Source organism: Triticum aestivum, chromosome 7D, assembly GCF_018294505.1.
Source record: "Triticum aestivum cultivar Chinese Spring chromosome 7D, IWGSC CS RefSeq v2.1, whole genome shotgun sequence".
Lineage (NCBI taxonomy): Eukaryota > Viridiplantae > Streptophyta > Magnoliopsida > Poales > Poaceae > Triticum > Triticum aestivum.
In genome coordinates this window covers 523,753,471-523,770,496 of record NC_057814.1, presented here as the reverse complement: position 1 = coordinate 523,770,496, position 17,026 = coordinate 523,753,471, and the positions used below count along the sequence as shown (strand labels likewise).

Genomic DNA, 17,026 nt, shown 5'->3' with positions numbered 1-17,026 from the left:
GCCAAAATTAAAAAAAAATACATTTCGGTCTAACGTAAGCCGAAGAGTGGAGCCATGCAACTTCGGGCAACCGTAACGGGAAAAGATGGTCCCAAGGGACTTTTCGGCCTACTCCTGATCAAAAAGGACTTTTCGGCCTACTGCTGACAAAAAAGTCTTTCGGTCCACGTACGCACCTCTTCGGCCAAGGCACAGCCGAAAAGTCCATTTCGGCCAAGAGGAGGCCGAAAACACCCTTTTCGGCCCACGCGTGGCCAACAGGGTGCTAGTTTTGATTTTTCTCCACTGCATGCTATAGTTTTTGAATTTGCTATAAAATACGTCATATTTAAAAAAAAATCGTGAAACAACGCTGGCATGCATGCCAGCGTTTGGAAGCAACCCTGAAAGTTCTTTCACTGAACTTCAGATCTATTCACTGTCGAACGAACATGCATGCCTGATGCCCCTCGGACGGTGATCAGTATGGTATCGCTGGCCCCATACATGTGCGATGTGTCGCTCTCTTGCTGGAACAGAAGTCTCCGGCACGTAAAGCACCGGCCGGATAAGGAGTAGAGCTTCTGGATGCACACATCTACTATCTACTCTACTACAAATCCACGGCATCATTGCTTGCCCTTTTTGCCAAGCCTAACATACAGGACCAGGCGCACTTAATTGGCAGAACAACGTGCTCGGGCCTCAACCCACCTAACTGATGGCGTCGTAAAGCTACATTTGCTCTGCCGGCCGGTCAGGCCTGTGGCTGCTGTGATGAAGGTCAAAGGGCTGAGCCGGACAAAAGCAGAGGAGACAGAGGCCTCTGACCACTTGAGGAAACCAGCTGCTGCTTATTTTTCAAAGACTGCGTGCGTGCACCTGCCGTTCCCTGTTCTTTATTGTTGTTGTAGTTGTTGTCAAACCGCCGCGCCTGGTTGGAAAACAGCGAGAAGAGCTCACTGTCCTGGCATGGCATGGCAACGATACTTCTCATTCAGCGGCCTTTTCCAAATTCAGGCCTGAAATGATGAAGCTCCAGCCTTGAATCCACCAGATCGACAGTACGTAGACACTGTAGCTGGACGGCAGCTGAGACCAAATTAGTTTCGAGGTAAAAGCACCCCAGGTACCCTAACTTGCAGGGAATGTGATGATTTAGTCCCAAACTTGTAAAATGCAACTCCATCATACCGTAACTTGCATTGGATGTGACGATTTGGTCCTGGGCCTATCACAGCGTGACAAGTGGCAGCCGGATGGGTGGACCGGTCTTCGCCTGCACTTTTGCAAAAAACACCCTGTCATCTTGTCTAATTAACCCGCGCTACAGGGTGAACGATCAGTGGTTGGACTGGAAATTTCAACATCGATTTTTTTGATGGGAGCACCATCAGCTTCAGTAGCACCTCCCATGCAAATTCTAGCAGCAGCCAAGGCTGTAGTGGCGAACTGGGCATCGAATCAATGAGGCAAACAGATTTTATTTCACCTTTGACAACTGGCTAAATTAGATAATGAACCGTACAATCCGTTATTTTACAAGATCGGATCAACGACAGATTGCCAGCAAGCACTAATGGCATAACGAGAAACGATAAGACTTGACAAAGTTAGGAGTGACAGCTTAGAGCTAAAACAGCTGCTCTAAGCAAACAAAGTACTAGAACAAGAACTGGACTGAAGAACATTCCCAAAACTGATCCATAATAAGAAGTTAGCTCAGAGGTTTCATGGTCTGGAGCAGAGAGGACAAATCCATCTCGTGCAGGCAAACCTGCGAGATGTAGGCCGTATCGCTGCGGTGGTAGACGACAACTGCCTCTTTTGTGGCAAGGTTGAGCCGAATGAGCCCAACTCTACCCACGTATAAGATGACAGTGCCACTCCTCAGTCCGAACCCCTCGAACTGAACTGAGCTATGCACGTCCCAGTCCTGCCTCGAATCTTCGTGGAGGTAAAGAAGGCCTCGCCCGATCCCCTGGATGATCCTGAACCTGTGCCCCCAGGTAAGCTCTTGCTGCCTCGCAGGATCTGCGCGCACGCACATTGGTAAGGAGTACAGTAGTACCTAAACTCTTGAAACTGAATGTCACTTGCAGTATAACAGTCTGAAGAACTAGGTACCGACCGAATAGAATCTTGTCGAGGCTTCTGTTGAAGAGGAACTCGTAGACGAGGAGCATCTCCTCCTCTTGGATGCAGCAGCCGAGCAAGCGCACCAGATTCTTGTGCTGAAGCTTGGCCACCAGCACAACCTCGTTCCTCATCTCCACGAGCCCTTGCTTGGAGTTCTTCGACAGCCTCTTCACCGCGATCTCCTGCCCATCCCGCAGAATGCCCTGACCGACCAAACCACGTCATGTCGAAACCACGCCAAGTCGATTGTTCAGTTCAGACATGGAAAATCAATTGGAGAGTGGGCGCTCATGTTCCAAGTTCAGTGTACGTTACTTTGTAGACCGGCCCGAACCCGCCTTCCCCGAGCTTATTTTCTTCAGAGAAGTTGTCAATGGCAGCCCTTAGAGTGCTCAAATCGTACAACAGAGACTCTGAGCTTCCCATTGTCTCCTCCATACTCACTGTCTGCTCACAAAAACAAACAATATATATAGAGGGAGAGAGAACAATTAGCCTCGGTGTTCTTCCTTTTCGGGGATTTGAAATGATCGATCAAGAAGCACTCACCCGCGCTGGATATCTACACATGTTCGTGTGGTTTCTTGTTCTTCCTCTTGCAGAGATACAAAGCAACCGTCAACAGCACCAACAGCACGACAACAACAGGAATGGAGACGAACAGAGCTATCTTGGCTGTGGCGTCGTCGTTTCCTGCACCCACAGGGAAGATTCGTCGTCGCCGCTCTCGGTCAAAAGGAAATTCAGAATAGTTTACCCTATCTTCTAGTTCAGTCGCTGTCTCAACTTTCAACTCACTACGAATTGATCACCGAAAGAAATGTCTAATCAAAGACGCAAGATCGACACGACAATTTCAAAACAAGAAAACTGTATGGCCTCAAGTGCCAGTAGGGTCGGACTGGTCGCTGCCGTTTGCTGCTCGCGGCGGCGGTGGCGGCGGGGACATCGCCGCCTCGGCGGCCTGGGCGTTGTAGAAAGGGTACAACTCGTATCGGATGGAGCAGCTCCGGGTGGCGACCCGTCCTTCCTCCCTCCCGTCGCAAAATTTCAGGATGTACGAGACGGCTACGGCGAGGTAGCGGTTGCAGTCGTCGCCGGCGAGGTCGCGCGTGCACTGGTACATGCCGTAGATCTTGGTGAAGGGCGTCAAGTCGACCGTGTCGGCCGCGAACAGTCGCGGGACGACGCCGCCCTGTTGCTGAGGTTGTTCATCAGCGCGCCTAGCTGCGTCTTGAACAGCTCGGGCTGCGTCGCGTTCACCGCGTTGCATAAGCCGGTCAGCCACGACATGTTGGCGACGCCGAAGAAGCTCACGTTCGAGTGGCGCAGGAGGCAGGCGTCGTAGAAGAGCGTGGACTTTTTCTGGCCGGGGCACTTGATGGCTGCGTCCCATGCCCAGGTGTCGAGGCACGAGCGGCACTCGGATGCATTGACGTCGGCGCGGCAGTGCGCGAGACCGTACGCCTCGTCGGGCGCTGTGCCGGTGGTGTTCTCGGCCAACCCGGACGCGTCCGACGCAGCGGCGGGGAGGAACGAGAGGAAGGCGTCGAGGTTGGCCTGGAAGACGCCGCCGCGGGTGTAGTTTGTGTCGCTCGGGCAGTCGGTGGACCAGGGGTCCGCGGCGGCCATGGCTGCGCCGGTAAGGAGGAGGAGGAGAGAGTACAGGGGGCTCAGGCTACGCATGACCCGGAGCCCACGCTCCGCCGCCGCCGCAATCCCCGCGTCCGCCTTGGTCTCGGCGAGCACGGCCTTGGCCTTTCGTAGCTCCGCCCGCAGCGCGTCTGCCTCGGCGGTGTAGCGCATATTAATTAGACAAGACAGCAGGGTGTTTTGTGCAAAAGTGCAGGCAACGACCAGTCCGGCGACCTGGCTGCCATTTGTCGCGCTGTGATAGGCCGAGGACCAAATCGACACATCCAATGCAAGTTAGGTATGATGGAGTTGCATTTTGTAGGTTTGAGACTAATTCATCACATTTCATGCAAGTTAGTTTCAGATCCGTAGACGGTTCTCCGTTCTTCCGTGGACAGTACACGCAGCACATGGACGGCAGGACCGAGCCATCATCCAGAGACGTACATGCATACAAAAGAAGTTGGGAACACTTTGCTTACGTTACGGGGGATCGATCGTATGGCTTAATTTAGAACGCTTTCCGGTTCCCCGCGACTAGATAGGTTGTCGCACCGTGCGTGGACGGCGAGGAGCCAACAGAAATCTGGTGGCGGCGATCGATCATCAGAATCGTCGCGGGAGCCGCCGAGCTGCTTCCCGGACCTGCTCCACCTGTTAGCTACTGACCGCGTGGGGGGCGGGCGCGTAGGGTTAAACGGTTCTCCTTTTTCGAAAAAAAATTAATCTATTCATTTTCAATTATGACAGTACACAACGAACACCAGAAAAAACAAAAAATACATCCAAATTCATAGACCATCTAGCGACGACTACAAGCACTGAAGCGAGCTGAAGACGCGCCGTCGTCATCGCCCCTCCCGCACCGGAGCCGGGCAAAAACTCGTTGTAGTAGACAGTCGGAATAATCGTCGTGCTAAGGCCTCATAGCACTAACCCACCAGAACAGCAACCGCCGCTGTTGAAAAGTAGTGTTGATCGGAAGGATCCAACCTGAAGACACATGAACGTGGACGAACGGCGAACAGATCCGAGCAAATCCAACAAAAGCATATCCGCCGGAGACGCACCTCCACACGCCCACCGACGATGTTAGATGGACCACCAGAATGGGGGCTAGTCGGGGAGAACCTTATTCCATCTTCAAAGAGTCGCCGCCGTCTCGCCTTCCTGAGTACTACCTCCGTCCTGGTTTATTAGTCCCGTTGTATTTTATGCCAAATTTTGACCATAGATTTAACTAACAAAATATTCATGTATGTCACTAAAAATTATAGCATTGAAAACTATGCTCAGATAGAATCCAACGATATAATTTTTATTAATATACATTGACATTTTGTTAGTTAAATATTTGATTAAAATTTGGCACAAATTATAAAGGGAACCAATAAACCAGAACGGAGATAGCAGGATACAAACTCAAACAAAATTCAAAAACACATATAAAAACAAAGCCCTCCCACCTGCAACAACCGGGATCCACAGCGTTCCATGATCCTAAGGCCACCGAAGACAGGGTGGAACCACACCGAAGCCGGCGGGAGACGTAGGAGCCCTAATTGTTTAGGTGAGGAGGGGGCTGCATGAAATATGTTTCTCTACCTGAATGGAGGTTAAATAGTTCTTATGTGAAAGATACCGCTGATGATCGTCGGTTGTACGGGAGTTTTCCGGAATCTAATGATCACGTTTTTGCACACGCACTGTAATGTAATGTGTGGGTGTACTGTAGCAACTAGCAAGTCTGTACTGATGCGAGCCGGTTCACTGCAGTAAATCTGGTATTGTAGCAGTCAGCTCACTGTAGCAACTTTTTTCTCTTTCTTTTTTTTCGAGAAAATTTTCAATCTGATCATCTTCAATCATGACAGTACAACGAATACCAGAAATAATAAAAAAATGCATTCAGATCCATAGACCACCTAGCGACGACTGCAAGCACTGAAGCGAGCCGAAGGCGCGCCGCCATCATCACCCCTCCATCGCCGGAGTCGGGCACAACTTGTAGTAGACAGTCGGGAAGTCGTCGTGCTAAGGACCCGTAGGACCAGCGCACCAAAACAACAACCACCGAAGATGAAGAATAATTATAGATCAGAAGGATCCAACTCGAAGACACCCAGCGTAGACGAACAACGACGAGATTTGAGCAAATCCACCAAAGATAGATCCGCCAGAGACACACCTCCACACGCCCACCAACGATGCTAGACACACCGCCGGATATTTAACTTTTAGCTTTTCCTTTCTTCTTGCACCTTTTACTTTTATAGTTTTATGTATTTATAAACAATTTGATAATATGCGGTGAACAATATAGTAACACTTTATATGTGTATATACATCCAATTCACAAAAATGTTACTCCCTCATGAACGAAGGGAGTTACGTATTTTGTAGGTGATTCTTTTTGGATCTATCTAGGACACATCTATATGTGACATAGTTATGTCACATCTAAACTGATTTTCACTCTGTTTGTGGTCTATTTTTTTATCCTAATTTTTTTGTTTTTTATTGCTGCATTATATATTTGTGGGAGCTTAGATGCGACATCTTTAAAACACATCTAAATGTGAATTAGACAAACTGATTCTTCTTCACCAACTTGGGTCTGTCCGGCCACTACGCACGCTGACCGTACACCAACAGCAGCAAGTTTGCATCAGAAGCAAATACTATTCATTCACGGTAACTGTATCCAACAACGACCCCTCGAGCAACAACAAGCAAAAGCAGCCGGGAGGAAGGTCCGGCGAGCGCTCGCCTAGCAGCCAGCCGCCGCCCGCAGCCTGGTCCATCCTTCCGCTTTTGCGCCGGTGGGCTTGCTTATATACGGCAGGCCGGCACGCGAAATCGCCTTTGCTCTCCCACCGACCGAAGCAACAGTGACCGATGGAGCTGCGCTGTCCCCCTCTCTCTGCTTCACCCGGGCGCTCCGTCTCGGATCCAATCCTATGTTACGCTTATGCTTCCGGGACCAGGATCGGGTGAGTGGAAGCCACGAATTGGTCCGAACAAGTGCGTGCGTGGCTTGGGGATCTCATCTCATCGCACTAGCCACACTAGCTCGTCGCGAACGATGCCGGTTTTCTTATTGGACGAGATGTCATGGACGGGCGGCAGCTGATGGGATCGGGATCGGGGTGGTGTGTTTTACAGGACACGAAATGTGCACGCGTTGCTTGTGAGTTGTGAATAACCGTCTGGATCACACAGCTGGTATGGTGCGGTTCCTCTCGCCTTCAAGATTAGGTAAACGGAAGAACGACGGGACAGCTACTCCTACTCGCTCAGGTGTATAGCCGAAACATGTCGTGCCGTGCCGCCTTTTTCTCCGGCCTCGAAATGACAACGAACGGCTCCGGCTCCGGCTTCTTTTTTTCTCCTCCTCCGAGCTGTCTGCCCGCCGCATTATCACAGCTACTCGAGTCAGTACAGCCGTGCTAGGTGAGGTGAGGTGAGGTGATGGATGGTGTGGTTCTCTCGCGGGCCTCCGTACGAACCCGAAGATGTCAAAGATGCGCCAGCATTATGCGAGTGAATGTGACTGCATGATCACTCGAGACTTGACTGACCAAGAGAAAATGAACCCTGCAAAGCCAGCCCCGTCCGGTCGCGAGCGGTTGGCTAGGTTCCGGCAATCGCAAGGCAGTGCCGAACGAAGCCCTTGCCGGAGGACACAGCACGTGCGCGGACGGACGCCGCAATCACACGCGCGACGACCTGCGTGCCATGCCGTGCCAGCCTTTCTCAGTTAGTTCGGCGGACGCCACGCCTGGCTCACACGACGAACACACTTCTCGTTTTAGGCCAACCTCACCGCGCGAGCCTATCCTGTCCGCCCCTGTCTGTTTGAGGTAAAACGAACAAATCAGACGGTCCAGCGCGTGGGCGCAAACGAACTTTTGTCTGTTTTCTGTCCGTTTTTGACCCATCCCTGGCCAAAGTTTGCGCCGCTTTTGGGGTGAAACGGACAGCACGCGGACGCGCGGACCGTCTGCGCGTGTCCTCCCCTGGCCTGCCCGTCGGTGGCACAGGGGCGCCTTTTTCTATCCGGCCCCCTCCCTCCCTCCGGCCGCACGCTCTTCATTCTTCTTCACTCTTCCCCACTCTTCCGTTGCCGCCGCTGCCATTGTAGCTGTGCAGCTCGGACACGCGCTCGCCCAGCCCCTTCCCCTCGGCGCCCGCGAGCTACCCAACCACGGCCACCTGATTTGCGCACCCGCCAGCCGGATTTGGGGCGGATCCGGTCGGTCTTGAGCTCGCTCGGCTGTGGGAGGCCGCGCCGCGCCATGGACTGGACGGGCACCGGCCGGAAGGCCCCGGCAGGGCCGCAAGGCCACATGCAGGCAGTGGCTCCTCCTCTAGCCGCTCGGATCTACACCGTCGGTGGTCCGCCGACAGATACACGAATGGCGGGCGGCCGGGCTTGGTGCTAGCCCAAAAGCTCGTCGGCGCACCGTTGCCGCTCATTAAGTGCGAGCACTGCCCAAAGAAGGTCATGCGCCGCGTGTCTACAACGCCGGAACATCCCGGACGGGTGTTCATCAAGTGCTTAAACGATGGGGTATGTGCTCTTTTTAGCTTCGGTTTGTGCTCTAGATTTGACTAGTTGTGCTAACTTCAAATTTTGTTATGTAGAATGGATGCAAGTTTTGGTATTGGGAAGAAGAGTACACCGATATATTGATAGAGCGCAATTTAGTAGATGTTCGTGCACTTTTAGCTAGCATAAAGGCTGTAGATGAGACAAGTGCACTTGTTGCTAGATTATAGGCTAGACACGAGACTAGATGCGAGGAAGCAACCTCTACTTTTTTAGGCTCGAAGAAGAAGAAAGAAACACGCAAGATGGAGGCGGCTCCTCCACATATCAACAATGAATGCATCGAGAAGGCACTAATCCAACTTAGAGGAGTAGTTATGGAAGTTGGACATCTTTTAAAATGTATTCTTGTGGTTCTTGTTTTTTTGTCTTGCTTTTCTAGTTAAAATTTGGTGATATATTTCATGTACCAAAAAATGAATGAAGAAAAAACTTAAGGACTTACAAAGAAAATGGTATGCAGACAGGATGCGGTCGTGATGCGTCCATGTGTTGGGCGCACGGCCACCATATCCCAGAAACTGCCCGGACACGACCCCATTGCCCTACCCAAACGGACAAAAATCCGGACAAAGCGGACGTCCGTTTGGGGTCGCGCGGTGGAGTTGGCCTTAGAGCATCTCCAGCCGTTGCCCCCCCCCAGGACGCATAAAAATCACCCCCTGGGGGCGATCCGGCGATTCGTTCGGCGCTGGGGCGGTTTTGCGCCCAGTCGCCGATTTTGGCCCACTTTTGAAGCCCCATTTCGGCGAAAAAGGCCCATATGGACGAGAATAGGCCCATATTCGGCGTGGTTCGCCGTGGCTCGGCGTTCAATTGTCAACATAATTTTTTTATCACAAATTTCATCACAGAAAATTCAAATACTTCAACAAAATAGTTCAACAACAAATAATTCAATACAAATTATATAGTTCAACAAATAAAAACTCATATTTCATCACACGTCGCGCCCGGTGTCGCCCTTGAGCCTCCATAGGTGCTCTATCAGATCTTGCTGCAGTTGATGATGCATCTGTGGGTCTCGGATCTCCTGACGCATACTGAGGTAGGCAGTCCAAGTTGCCGGTAGCTGGTGATCAACTTGGGCAAGAGGACCCTGCCTGTGGTATGGTTCAGTGTCAAACACTGGCTCTTCCTGCTCGCTCTCAATGATCATGTTGTGCAAGATGACACAGCAGGTCATGATCTCCCACATTTGATCTTTCGACCAGGTCTGAGCGGGGTACCGGACAACAGCAAATCGAGATTGGAGCACACCAAATGCCCGCTCGACATCCTTCCTGCAAGCCTCCTGAATCTTCGCAAACCAGGCGTTCTTGCCTCCAGGCACAGGGTTTTTGATGGTCTTCACAAATGTCGACCATCTCGAATAGATGCCATCAGCTAGATAGTACCCCTTGTTGTAGTGCCGCCCATTGATCTCGAAGTTCACCGGAGGAGAATGACCTTCAACAAGCTTAGCAAAGACAGGAGAGCACTGCAGCACGTTGATGTCATTGTGAGTTCCTGGCATACCAAAGAAGGAGTGCCAAATCCAGAGGTCCTGTGTGGCCACCGCCTCAAGTACCACACTGCAACCGCCTTTGGCGCCTTTGTACATCCCCTGCCAAGCAAATGCGCAATTCTTCCATTTTCAATGCATGCAGTCGATGCTTCCAAGCATCCCAGGAAATCCTCTTGCTGCATTCTGTGCTAGGATCCGAGCAGTGTCTTCCGCATTGGGTGTTCTCAAGTATTGCGGTCCAAACACTGCCACCACTGCCCGACAGAACTTATAGAAACACTCTATGCTGGTGGACTCGGCCATGCGCCCATAGTCGTCCTGTGAGTCACCGGGAGCTCCGTATGCAAGCATCCTCATCGCTGTCGTACATTTCTGGATGGAGGTGAATCCAAGTTTGCCGGTGCAATCCATCTTACATTTGAAGTAGTTGTCGAACTCCCGGATGGAATTCACAATCCTGAGGAAAAGCTTTCTGCTCATCCGATAACGGCGCCGAAATGTTCTGTCGCCGTGAAGTGGAGCATCGGCGAAGTAGTCGGAGTAGAGCATGCAGTAGCCTTCGAGACGATGCCGGTTCTTTGCTTTCACCCGCCCCGGCGCCGAGCCGCCTCGCCGCGGCTTTTCATTGCTCGCCAGCAGCTGGGCGAGGGCGGCGAGCACCATGAGATGCTCTTCTTCCTGGACGTCGGCCTCGGCTTCCTCCTCCAGCAGCGCGACGAGCACTTCCTCGTCATCCGAGTCCATCGCCGAGGCAGGCAAATCGCCGAACACCTTGCGCGCGGTGGGCGTGCACCCGCCGCTAAACTGCCCCTCCGCGGCCGGAAACGGCGGCCGGAAACGCCCAGCTGGTGTCGGAGGGGCTGCCGCGGCGAACCTCTGCTATTTTTCCGGCGGGGAATGGCTATCTACCGGTGAAGGGCGGCGGGGCGGCGCCGGGATATACCTAGTGGCGGCCGAGAGCGCGGGGGGTGGGAGGCGAGTCGGGGAAGAAAATCTTGACTTTTCACCTGACGGCGTGGGCCAGCCGCACTTTTCCCTTGCGCCGGAGCCCCCAAGCGCCCCCCAGCGCGCCGGGTTTGGCCTGCGGCCGCCGGGCGGAAAAAAGGGCAGAACCGGCGCTTTTCGTCATCCTGAGATGCGACTGGACTTTTTTTGACGCCAGCGCCGAAAAAGTCGCCGGGGGGCCTGTTGGGGGCGCGGCTGGAGATGCTCTTAGTTCGGCGGACGCCAGCCGAACTCGCCGCCGGCGTGGAAAACCGCGTGCGTGGACGGACGCTAACCCGGCCAGCGTGCTCCTCCTGAGCTGCAGCACGCCCTTCTCTTCACTTCACACCGACAGCTGCCTCTTGCAAGTGACAGCACGCGTCGTGTCGTGATCGTAAGTAAATGAGGAAGACGTGTTTCAGACAGACATTGACGCGGCCTTGGAAGTTGCCATGCTGTTTCAGAGCGCGAGTGTGAAATGATGAATATCCTGACGAGCATAGCAGGAAGCTTTACCTGAGTGGGCGACTGCATCAGCCGTCCGTCCCCGGCCAATCGGCGGCGAGGGGGAAACGGCCAGTGGGTCGTTAGTCCCGGGCAGCGGTCCAGCGTCACTGCTGCCTGCCGTAGTGGTTGCTGTGCCGGGTCCCTCAGGTCAGGTCAGGTCGAGCCACACCCACCACGGCCGGCGCGCTTCCGCTCGACGCGAGCCCACCAACCAACCTCTGAGGCCGAACGTCCTCCGCGCGCTCCATCGCCATCGCCTCCACCAACCACGCCTTTAATACCCTCACGCCGCACAGCTCCCCCGCCCGCGCTGCGCTGTCGCTGCTGTGGCTTCCGGTCGATCCCCGGCCCGCCAAGCGACCTCCACCACCTCCACCGGCGGGCGCCATGAAGCAGCCGAGGTCGCGGCAGGAGCCGCGCCGGATGGGCAACTCCGCCATGGTCGTCACCATGCTGCTCTCCCTCTGCGTCCTCACCTTCATCAAGGCCCGCTACTGCTCCACCCCGTACCGTACGTCCCTCCCCATTCCCCGCTCAATTCCCTCCCCCGCCGATCCCTCCCTCCGCGCGCCTGCTTGCTCGGCTGATGCTGATGCTGACTTGCTCGACCGGTGTGCGTGCGTGCAGCCAACAAGCCGGCGCCGCTGCTGGACCTGGAGGTGGAGATCGACGAGGACTACGACAGCAGCCGGTACAAGATCTCCGGCCCCATCGGGGAGGAGGAGTTCGACCCCAGCCGCCCCACCTGCTACAACACCAGCAAGCGCTCCGAGCGGTGCGCCGCCGTGGGCGACGTCCGGGTCGACGGCAACCACTCCAAAATCTACATCAGCCCGCTGGGCAAGGAGTGGCGGACCAAGCCGTACGCGCGCCGCCACGACGCCGTCGCCATGGACGACGTCCGCGAGTTCGCGCTCCTCCCCTTCGGCGGCGCCAACGACACCGCCGTGCCGCCGCTCTGCACCAGGAACCACTCCGTCCCGGCCTTCCTCTTCTCCAGCGGCGGGTTCGCGGGCAACCTGTACCACGACTACACCGACGTGCTGGTGCCGCTCTTCACCAGCACCCACCACTTCGGCGGCGAGGTGCTGTTCCTGCTCACGGACATCAAGGACTGGTGGCTGGACAAGTTCACGCCGCTCTTCCGCCAGCTCTCCAACTACGACGTCATCGACGTGGACAACGACCAGGAGGTGCACTGCTTCTCGCGCATCGTCATCGGCTCCACCTTCCACCGGCCCATGGGCATCGACGGCACCCGGTCCCCGGGCGGCGAGACCGTGGCCGACTTCAAGCGCCTGCTCCGGCGCGCCTTCCGGCTGGACCGCGTGGTGGCGTCCCACGACGGGGCCGCCAGCCTCGGCAAGCCGCGGCTCCTCATCATCTCCCGCAAGTCGTCGCGGCGGTTCCTGAACGAGCGCGCCATGGCGCACGCGGCGGCGGCGGCGCAGTTCGACGTGCGCATCGCGGAGCCGGACAACCACACGGACATGCCCAACTTCGCGCGGCTGGTGAACTCGGCGGACGTGATGATGGGGGTGCACGGCGCCGGGCTGACCAACATGGTGTTCCTGCCGAGCCGCGCCGTGCTGCTGCAGGTGGTGCCGTTCGGCGGGCTGGAGTGGCTGTCCCGGGTGACCTTCAAGGACCCGGCCAAGGACTTCGACGTGACCTACATGGAGTACAACGTGTCGCTGGAGGAGAGCTCGCTCAAGGACCTCTACCCCAAGGACCATTTCTACCTGAAGCACCCCTACGACGTGCACAAGAAGGGCTGGAACGCCATCAAGACCACCTACCTCGACAAGCAGAGCGTCAGGCTCGACCTCGACAAGCTCACGCGCACGCTCCAGCACGCGCGCAGCCTCCTGCCCTCCCCCTCCCCCTCCTCGCACTGACACCGAGCTCTGCTTGCACCTGCAAGTTCAGTTTCTCCATGCTAGATTAGGTCCTCTTCTTCTTCCTCTCTCTCTCTCTCTCTCTCTCTCTCTCTCTCTCTCTCTCTCATGTTTGGTTCACTTCTTGATTTGTTGTTGTTCTTGTGGTGCCAAATATTCATTTCCTTCTTTTCTCCTTTTCTTTTTCATTTTGGTAAAGGAGGAGACGAACAAGTTCGTGTCAAGCATAGGCAACAAAGTGCCCAAAGTGTTAATTTACACTCTGTAAGTTCGATTGATTGTCCCAGCAGCCAGCACACACTTGCAGAGAAAAATGTAATTATTTGCCCACATGGGGAGTGTGTGATCCATCACTTTGCTGCTACTCTACTACCATCAGAGACAGGGCATGTGAAAAATTGAGTGTGATGCTTCTCTGGTCCCAAACTGGCTGCATCATGCGTGCCTCCTCATTCTCAACAGCACTGGTCTCAGAGGGCACATATGCTTTCAATCCTGACCAGTTTCGGAGGCTTGATCCACTTTTTATGTTTTGGACAAGTTTAGGATGTCGTTAGAGTAGCTTGTAGCCTAGGGCAGTACTGTATTACGGCAGAACAGAAGCCCTGTCACTCTCCACCACACCCGAGGTTATCTGAAGAATGAAAAGGCCTTCGCAACATTTCACACACATCCTCTCATTTCGGACCTGTTTCAGTATTTCAGAGGCTTCAGCTCTGTATTTTGTACTACTACAAGCTTAGTTAGGGGCCTCCAGCTCTATATATTTCAGACAGGTTTAATTAGGAGCGTCAGCTTTATATTTTCAGACAAGCTTGATTAGGCGTCGGCTATAATTTTCGGAGCAGTTGAGGAGGCTTGGACCTTAGCTCAAAGCACCTATGGTCATAAGTGGTGGTAGCACTCGCCAGCATCATGTCGTTAGAGCAGCTTAATTTTGTTTCAATGTTATAGGGTAGCTTAATTATAGGCAGTACTATATGATACTATATCTTTATCAGAAGAAAAAGAAGAAAAATAGACCCCTTGCTAATAAAACTAAAAAGATGCACCGGCCTCACGCACGCACGCAGGCACCGGAGGTAGGGGAAAAGGTCTTAAACTAGAAGCCAAGCCAAAGGCACCACGAGGAGCCCAGCGCAGCGAGGTGCAGTGGTTGTCCCTCTGTTCTCCACACGGGAAAAGACGAACGGGCTAGGCAGTGGCCACGACGGGGCACCAAACCAGCCTAAAGCTAATCAGTCAGTCCCTTTTCCTCCTCTTCCTCTTGGATTGATTATCGTTGCGAGCCAGGTTACCCGCACAAAACGTGATGATTAGATACCAATATACTCCATCCATCCGGCTCGGGAAAACGCCCGTGCAACCGACGATCATCAGCGGTATCTTTCAGATAAGAACCGTTTAACCCTACGCCGCGGTTAGTAGAGTAGCTAGCTCGGCGGCTTCCGCGACGATTCTGATCGATCGCCGCCACCAGATTTCTGTTGGCTCCTCGCCGTCCACGCACGGTGCGACAACCTATCTAGTCGCGGGGAACCGGAAAGCGTTCTAGATTAAGCGTCTCCTTAACGTAAGCAAAGTGCTCCCAGCTTCTTTGTGTGTGTGGATGATGGCTCAGTCCTGCCGTCCATCGGTCTCCTTCGTGTCCACGTACTATCGTCTGGTGCCCGGTGGATTCCGAGGCTGGAGCCTCATTGTTTCAGGCTTGGATTTGGAAAAGGTGACCCAATCGGTTATTCGAATCGGAAGCTTGCTGTTCTCCAACAGGGACTCGTCTTTGAAAGATGCCTGCCAGGACGACGGGAGAAGCAGCTGCCTGGTGTAAACTGGTCAGAGGCCTCTGTCTCGTTCTCTGCTTTCGTCCGGCTCAGCCCTTTGACCTTGATCACAGGATCACAGCCACTGACAGGCAGGCGGCAGAGCAAATGTAGCTGTTGGATGCCATCAGTTTGCTCGCTAGGGCGCTTTGAGCTCTGAGCACCTTGTGCTGCTCCAAGTGCGTCTGGTCCTGTATGTTAGGTTTGGCAGAAAAGGGAAGCAATGATGCCATGGACTGATGGATGTGTTCATCCAGAAGCTCTCTCTCCTTATCCGGCCGGGTCAGCTACTAGTAGTGCTTTACGTGCTCCAGACTTTGGGTCCAGCAAGGGAGCGACACATCGCACACGTATGGGGCCAGTGATGCCATATCGATCATCACCGAGGGAGGGAACTCATCTGAAATTTCAGTGTAGTAAGTTTCAGAGTCATCTCTTTCCAAAGGCACCGTATGGTTCACTTCACTGAGATGCCAAGACAAGAGCTGGCTCTCTGAAATTTACAGGAGAGAATAATATGTATGTACTCCCTCTGTAAAGAAATATAAAAACGTTTAGATCACTCAAGTGACCTAAATGCTCTTGTATTTCTTTACGGAGAGGGTGTGTATTATAACTGATACAGCACAGCGAGAGGGGCGCCGTACCCAACAACTGAAGCACGTTGGGGGTGCAAACATAGGATACTTGAAAGGGCTTTCTTTTCTTTTGAGATGTACGCTGGCTTTGAGTAGCTCAAGCAAGAGGACAATGGATTTGCTAGAGCAGTAGACAGTGCATCATATGCTAATTGATTACTACTGCTCCTCTTGAGCCGTAGCAGTCCGATCTGGTACTAGTAGCATACTAGTAGCAAAAGTCGACACATGCTTTTGTGGTTTCAATTTAAGTTCCTGGTGATGGTTCTGTGTCGCCAGCAATAACTGACAAGGTTTGGCAGCTCGGTTCGTTTTGGAGAGTATCATGGTATTTCTTTTGGAAATGCAGGTTTTTGATATTTTGATGCGTCTAGCATTGACAAATACGTCGGTTTTATAAATCGTAGTTTTTTCAATACCTACTTTTTTGTATTTGAAAAAAAGCTCAACCTCATTTTTCTACGGAAAATTTATTGAGCTAACGTCCGTAAAGAGTGGGTTTTTTAGGAAACGCTCTCTGCTACGTCCAATTCCGGTGTGCGAATTTTAAAGCGGCATGCGTGGCATGCCACATTCGCTCCGTGGCTTTGCTGTGGCGGCCATGGATGCGGTTCCTCTCACACGGGAGGGCCGTGGCTTGGGGGTTGGCCGTCTTTCCTTGTCTTCGTCGGACGTTCTTATTGTTCGTGCTTAGGTGGCCCTTCATGTGTCTCTCCTGTAGCGATGCCTATGCGACTACACCGGTGGCGCATAGGTGTTGTGGCGTCGTCTCGGCTCACGTAACCTTTCGATTGCGCCCCACGACACAGGTGCTGTCGCGGCGTTGGGCAGTCTCGGTGCGTGGCGCCTTTCGATTACGTTGACGGTGCAGTGTCTTGGTTTGGTCTACTAGGTGATGCTCTTCTGCCTTGTTGGTGGCACACAGGTGCCTTGGTGTCGTCTCGGCTCGTGTGTCCTTTCGATTGCACCCCACGGCACAGGTGGTGTCGCGGTGTTGTGTACTCTCGGATGCGCGGTGCTTTTGATTGCATCGACGGTACAGTGTCATGGCTTGGTCTCGGCTGGCCAATGGCGTTCGACTACTTTGGCGGTGCTCTTGTTGTGTTGTCTGTTCTTTCCCTCTTTGTTTCTCCCCTGTATTGTGTGTTGTATGTGTGTCTTTTTTTCTTTATCTCTTCTCCTCATGTGCCTCCTGTATTTCTGGTTCACTTGAACCTATCTTGCTGGTTCACTTGAACCTATCTTGCAATAGGTTGCAAAGCCTTATAGGCAATATGAATACAATTGAGGTGGGGAAATCTCTCTCC

General features: G+C 53.4%; 1 protein-coding gene, 1 long non-coding RNA gene and 1 pseudogene across 2 annotated transcripts in view; 2 read left to right on the top strand and 1 right to left on the bottom strand.

Moving 5' to 3' along the window:
- Positions 1-1,335, top strand: part of LOC123166272 (uncharacterized) — a 9,307-nt gene extending 7,972 nt beyond the window's left edge. Inside the window, exon 5 of the long non-coding RNA XR_006483420.1 lies at positions 410-1,335. This is a non-coding gene — a long non-coding RNA (uncharacterized lncRNA). The remainder of the gene's footprint in view (positions 1-409) is intronic.
- Positions 1,336-1,447: 112 nt separating this feature from the next.
- LOC123166271 (cysteine-rich receptor-like protein kinase 10) lies at positions 1,448-3,895 on the bottom strand (annotated as a pseudogene).
- Positions 3,896-11,422: 7,527 nt separating this feature from the next.
- LOC123165004 (alpha-1,3-arabinosyltransferase XAT3) lies at positions 11,423-13,591 on the top strand. Its single transcript, XM_044582629.1, has 2 exons — positions 11,423-11,874; positions 11,991-13,591. Exons 1-2 carry the CDS (start codon positions 11,751-11,753, stop codon positions 13,259-13,261), a joined length of 1,395 nt encoding a protein of 464 aa, XP_044438564.1. The 5' UTR covers positions 11,423-11,750; the 3' UTR covers positions 13,262-13,591.
- The last annotated feature ends 3,435 nt before the right edge of the window (positions 13,592-17,026 follow it).

What these genes read in the sequence shown, in the direction of transcription:
- LOC123165004 (XM_044582629.1), top strand. Translation starts at nt 11,751, where the DNA reads ATGAAGCAGCCGAGGTCGCGGCAGGAGCCGCGCCGGATGGGCAACTCC. An exon ending in CTACTGCTCCACCCCGTACC is followed by an intron (nt 11,875 to 11,990) that starts GTACGTCCCTCC and finishes GCGTGCGTGCAG; the next exon opens with CCAACAAGCCGGCGCCGCTG.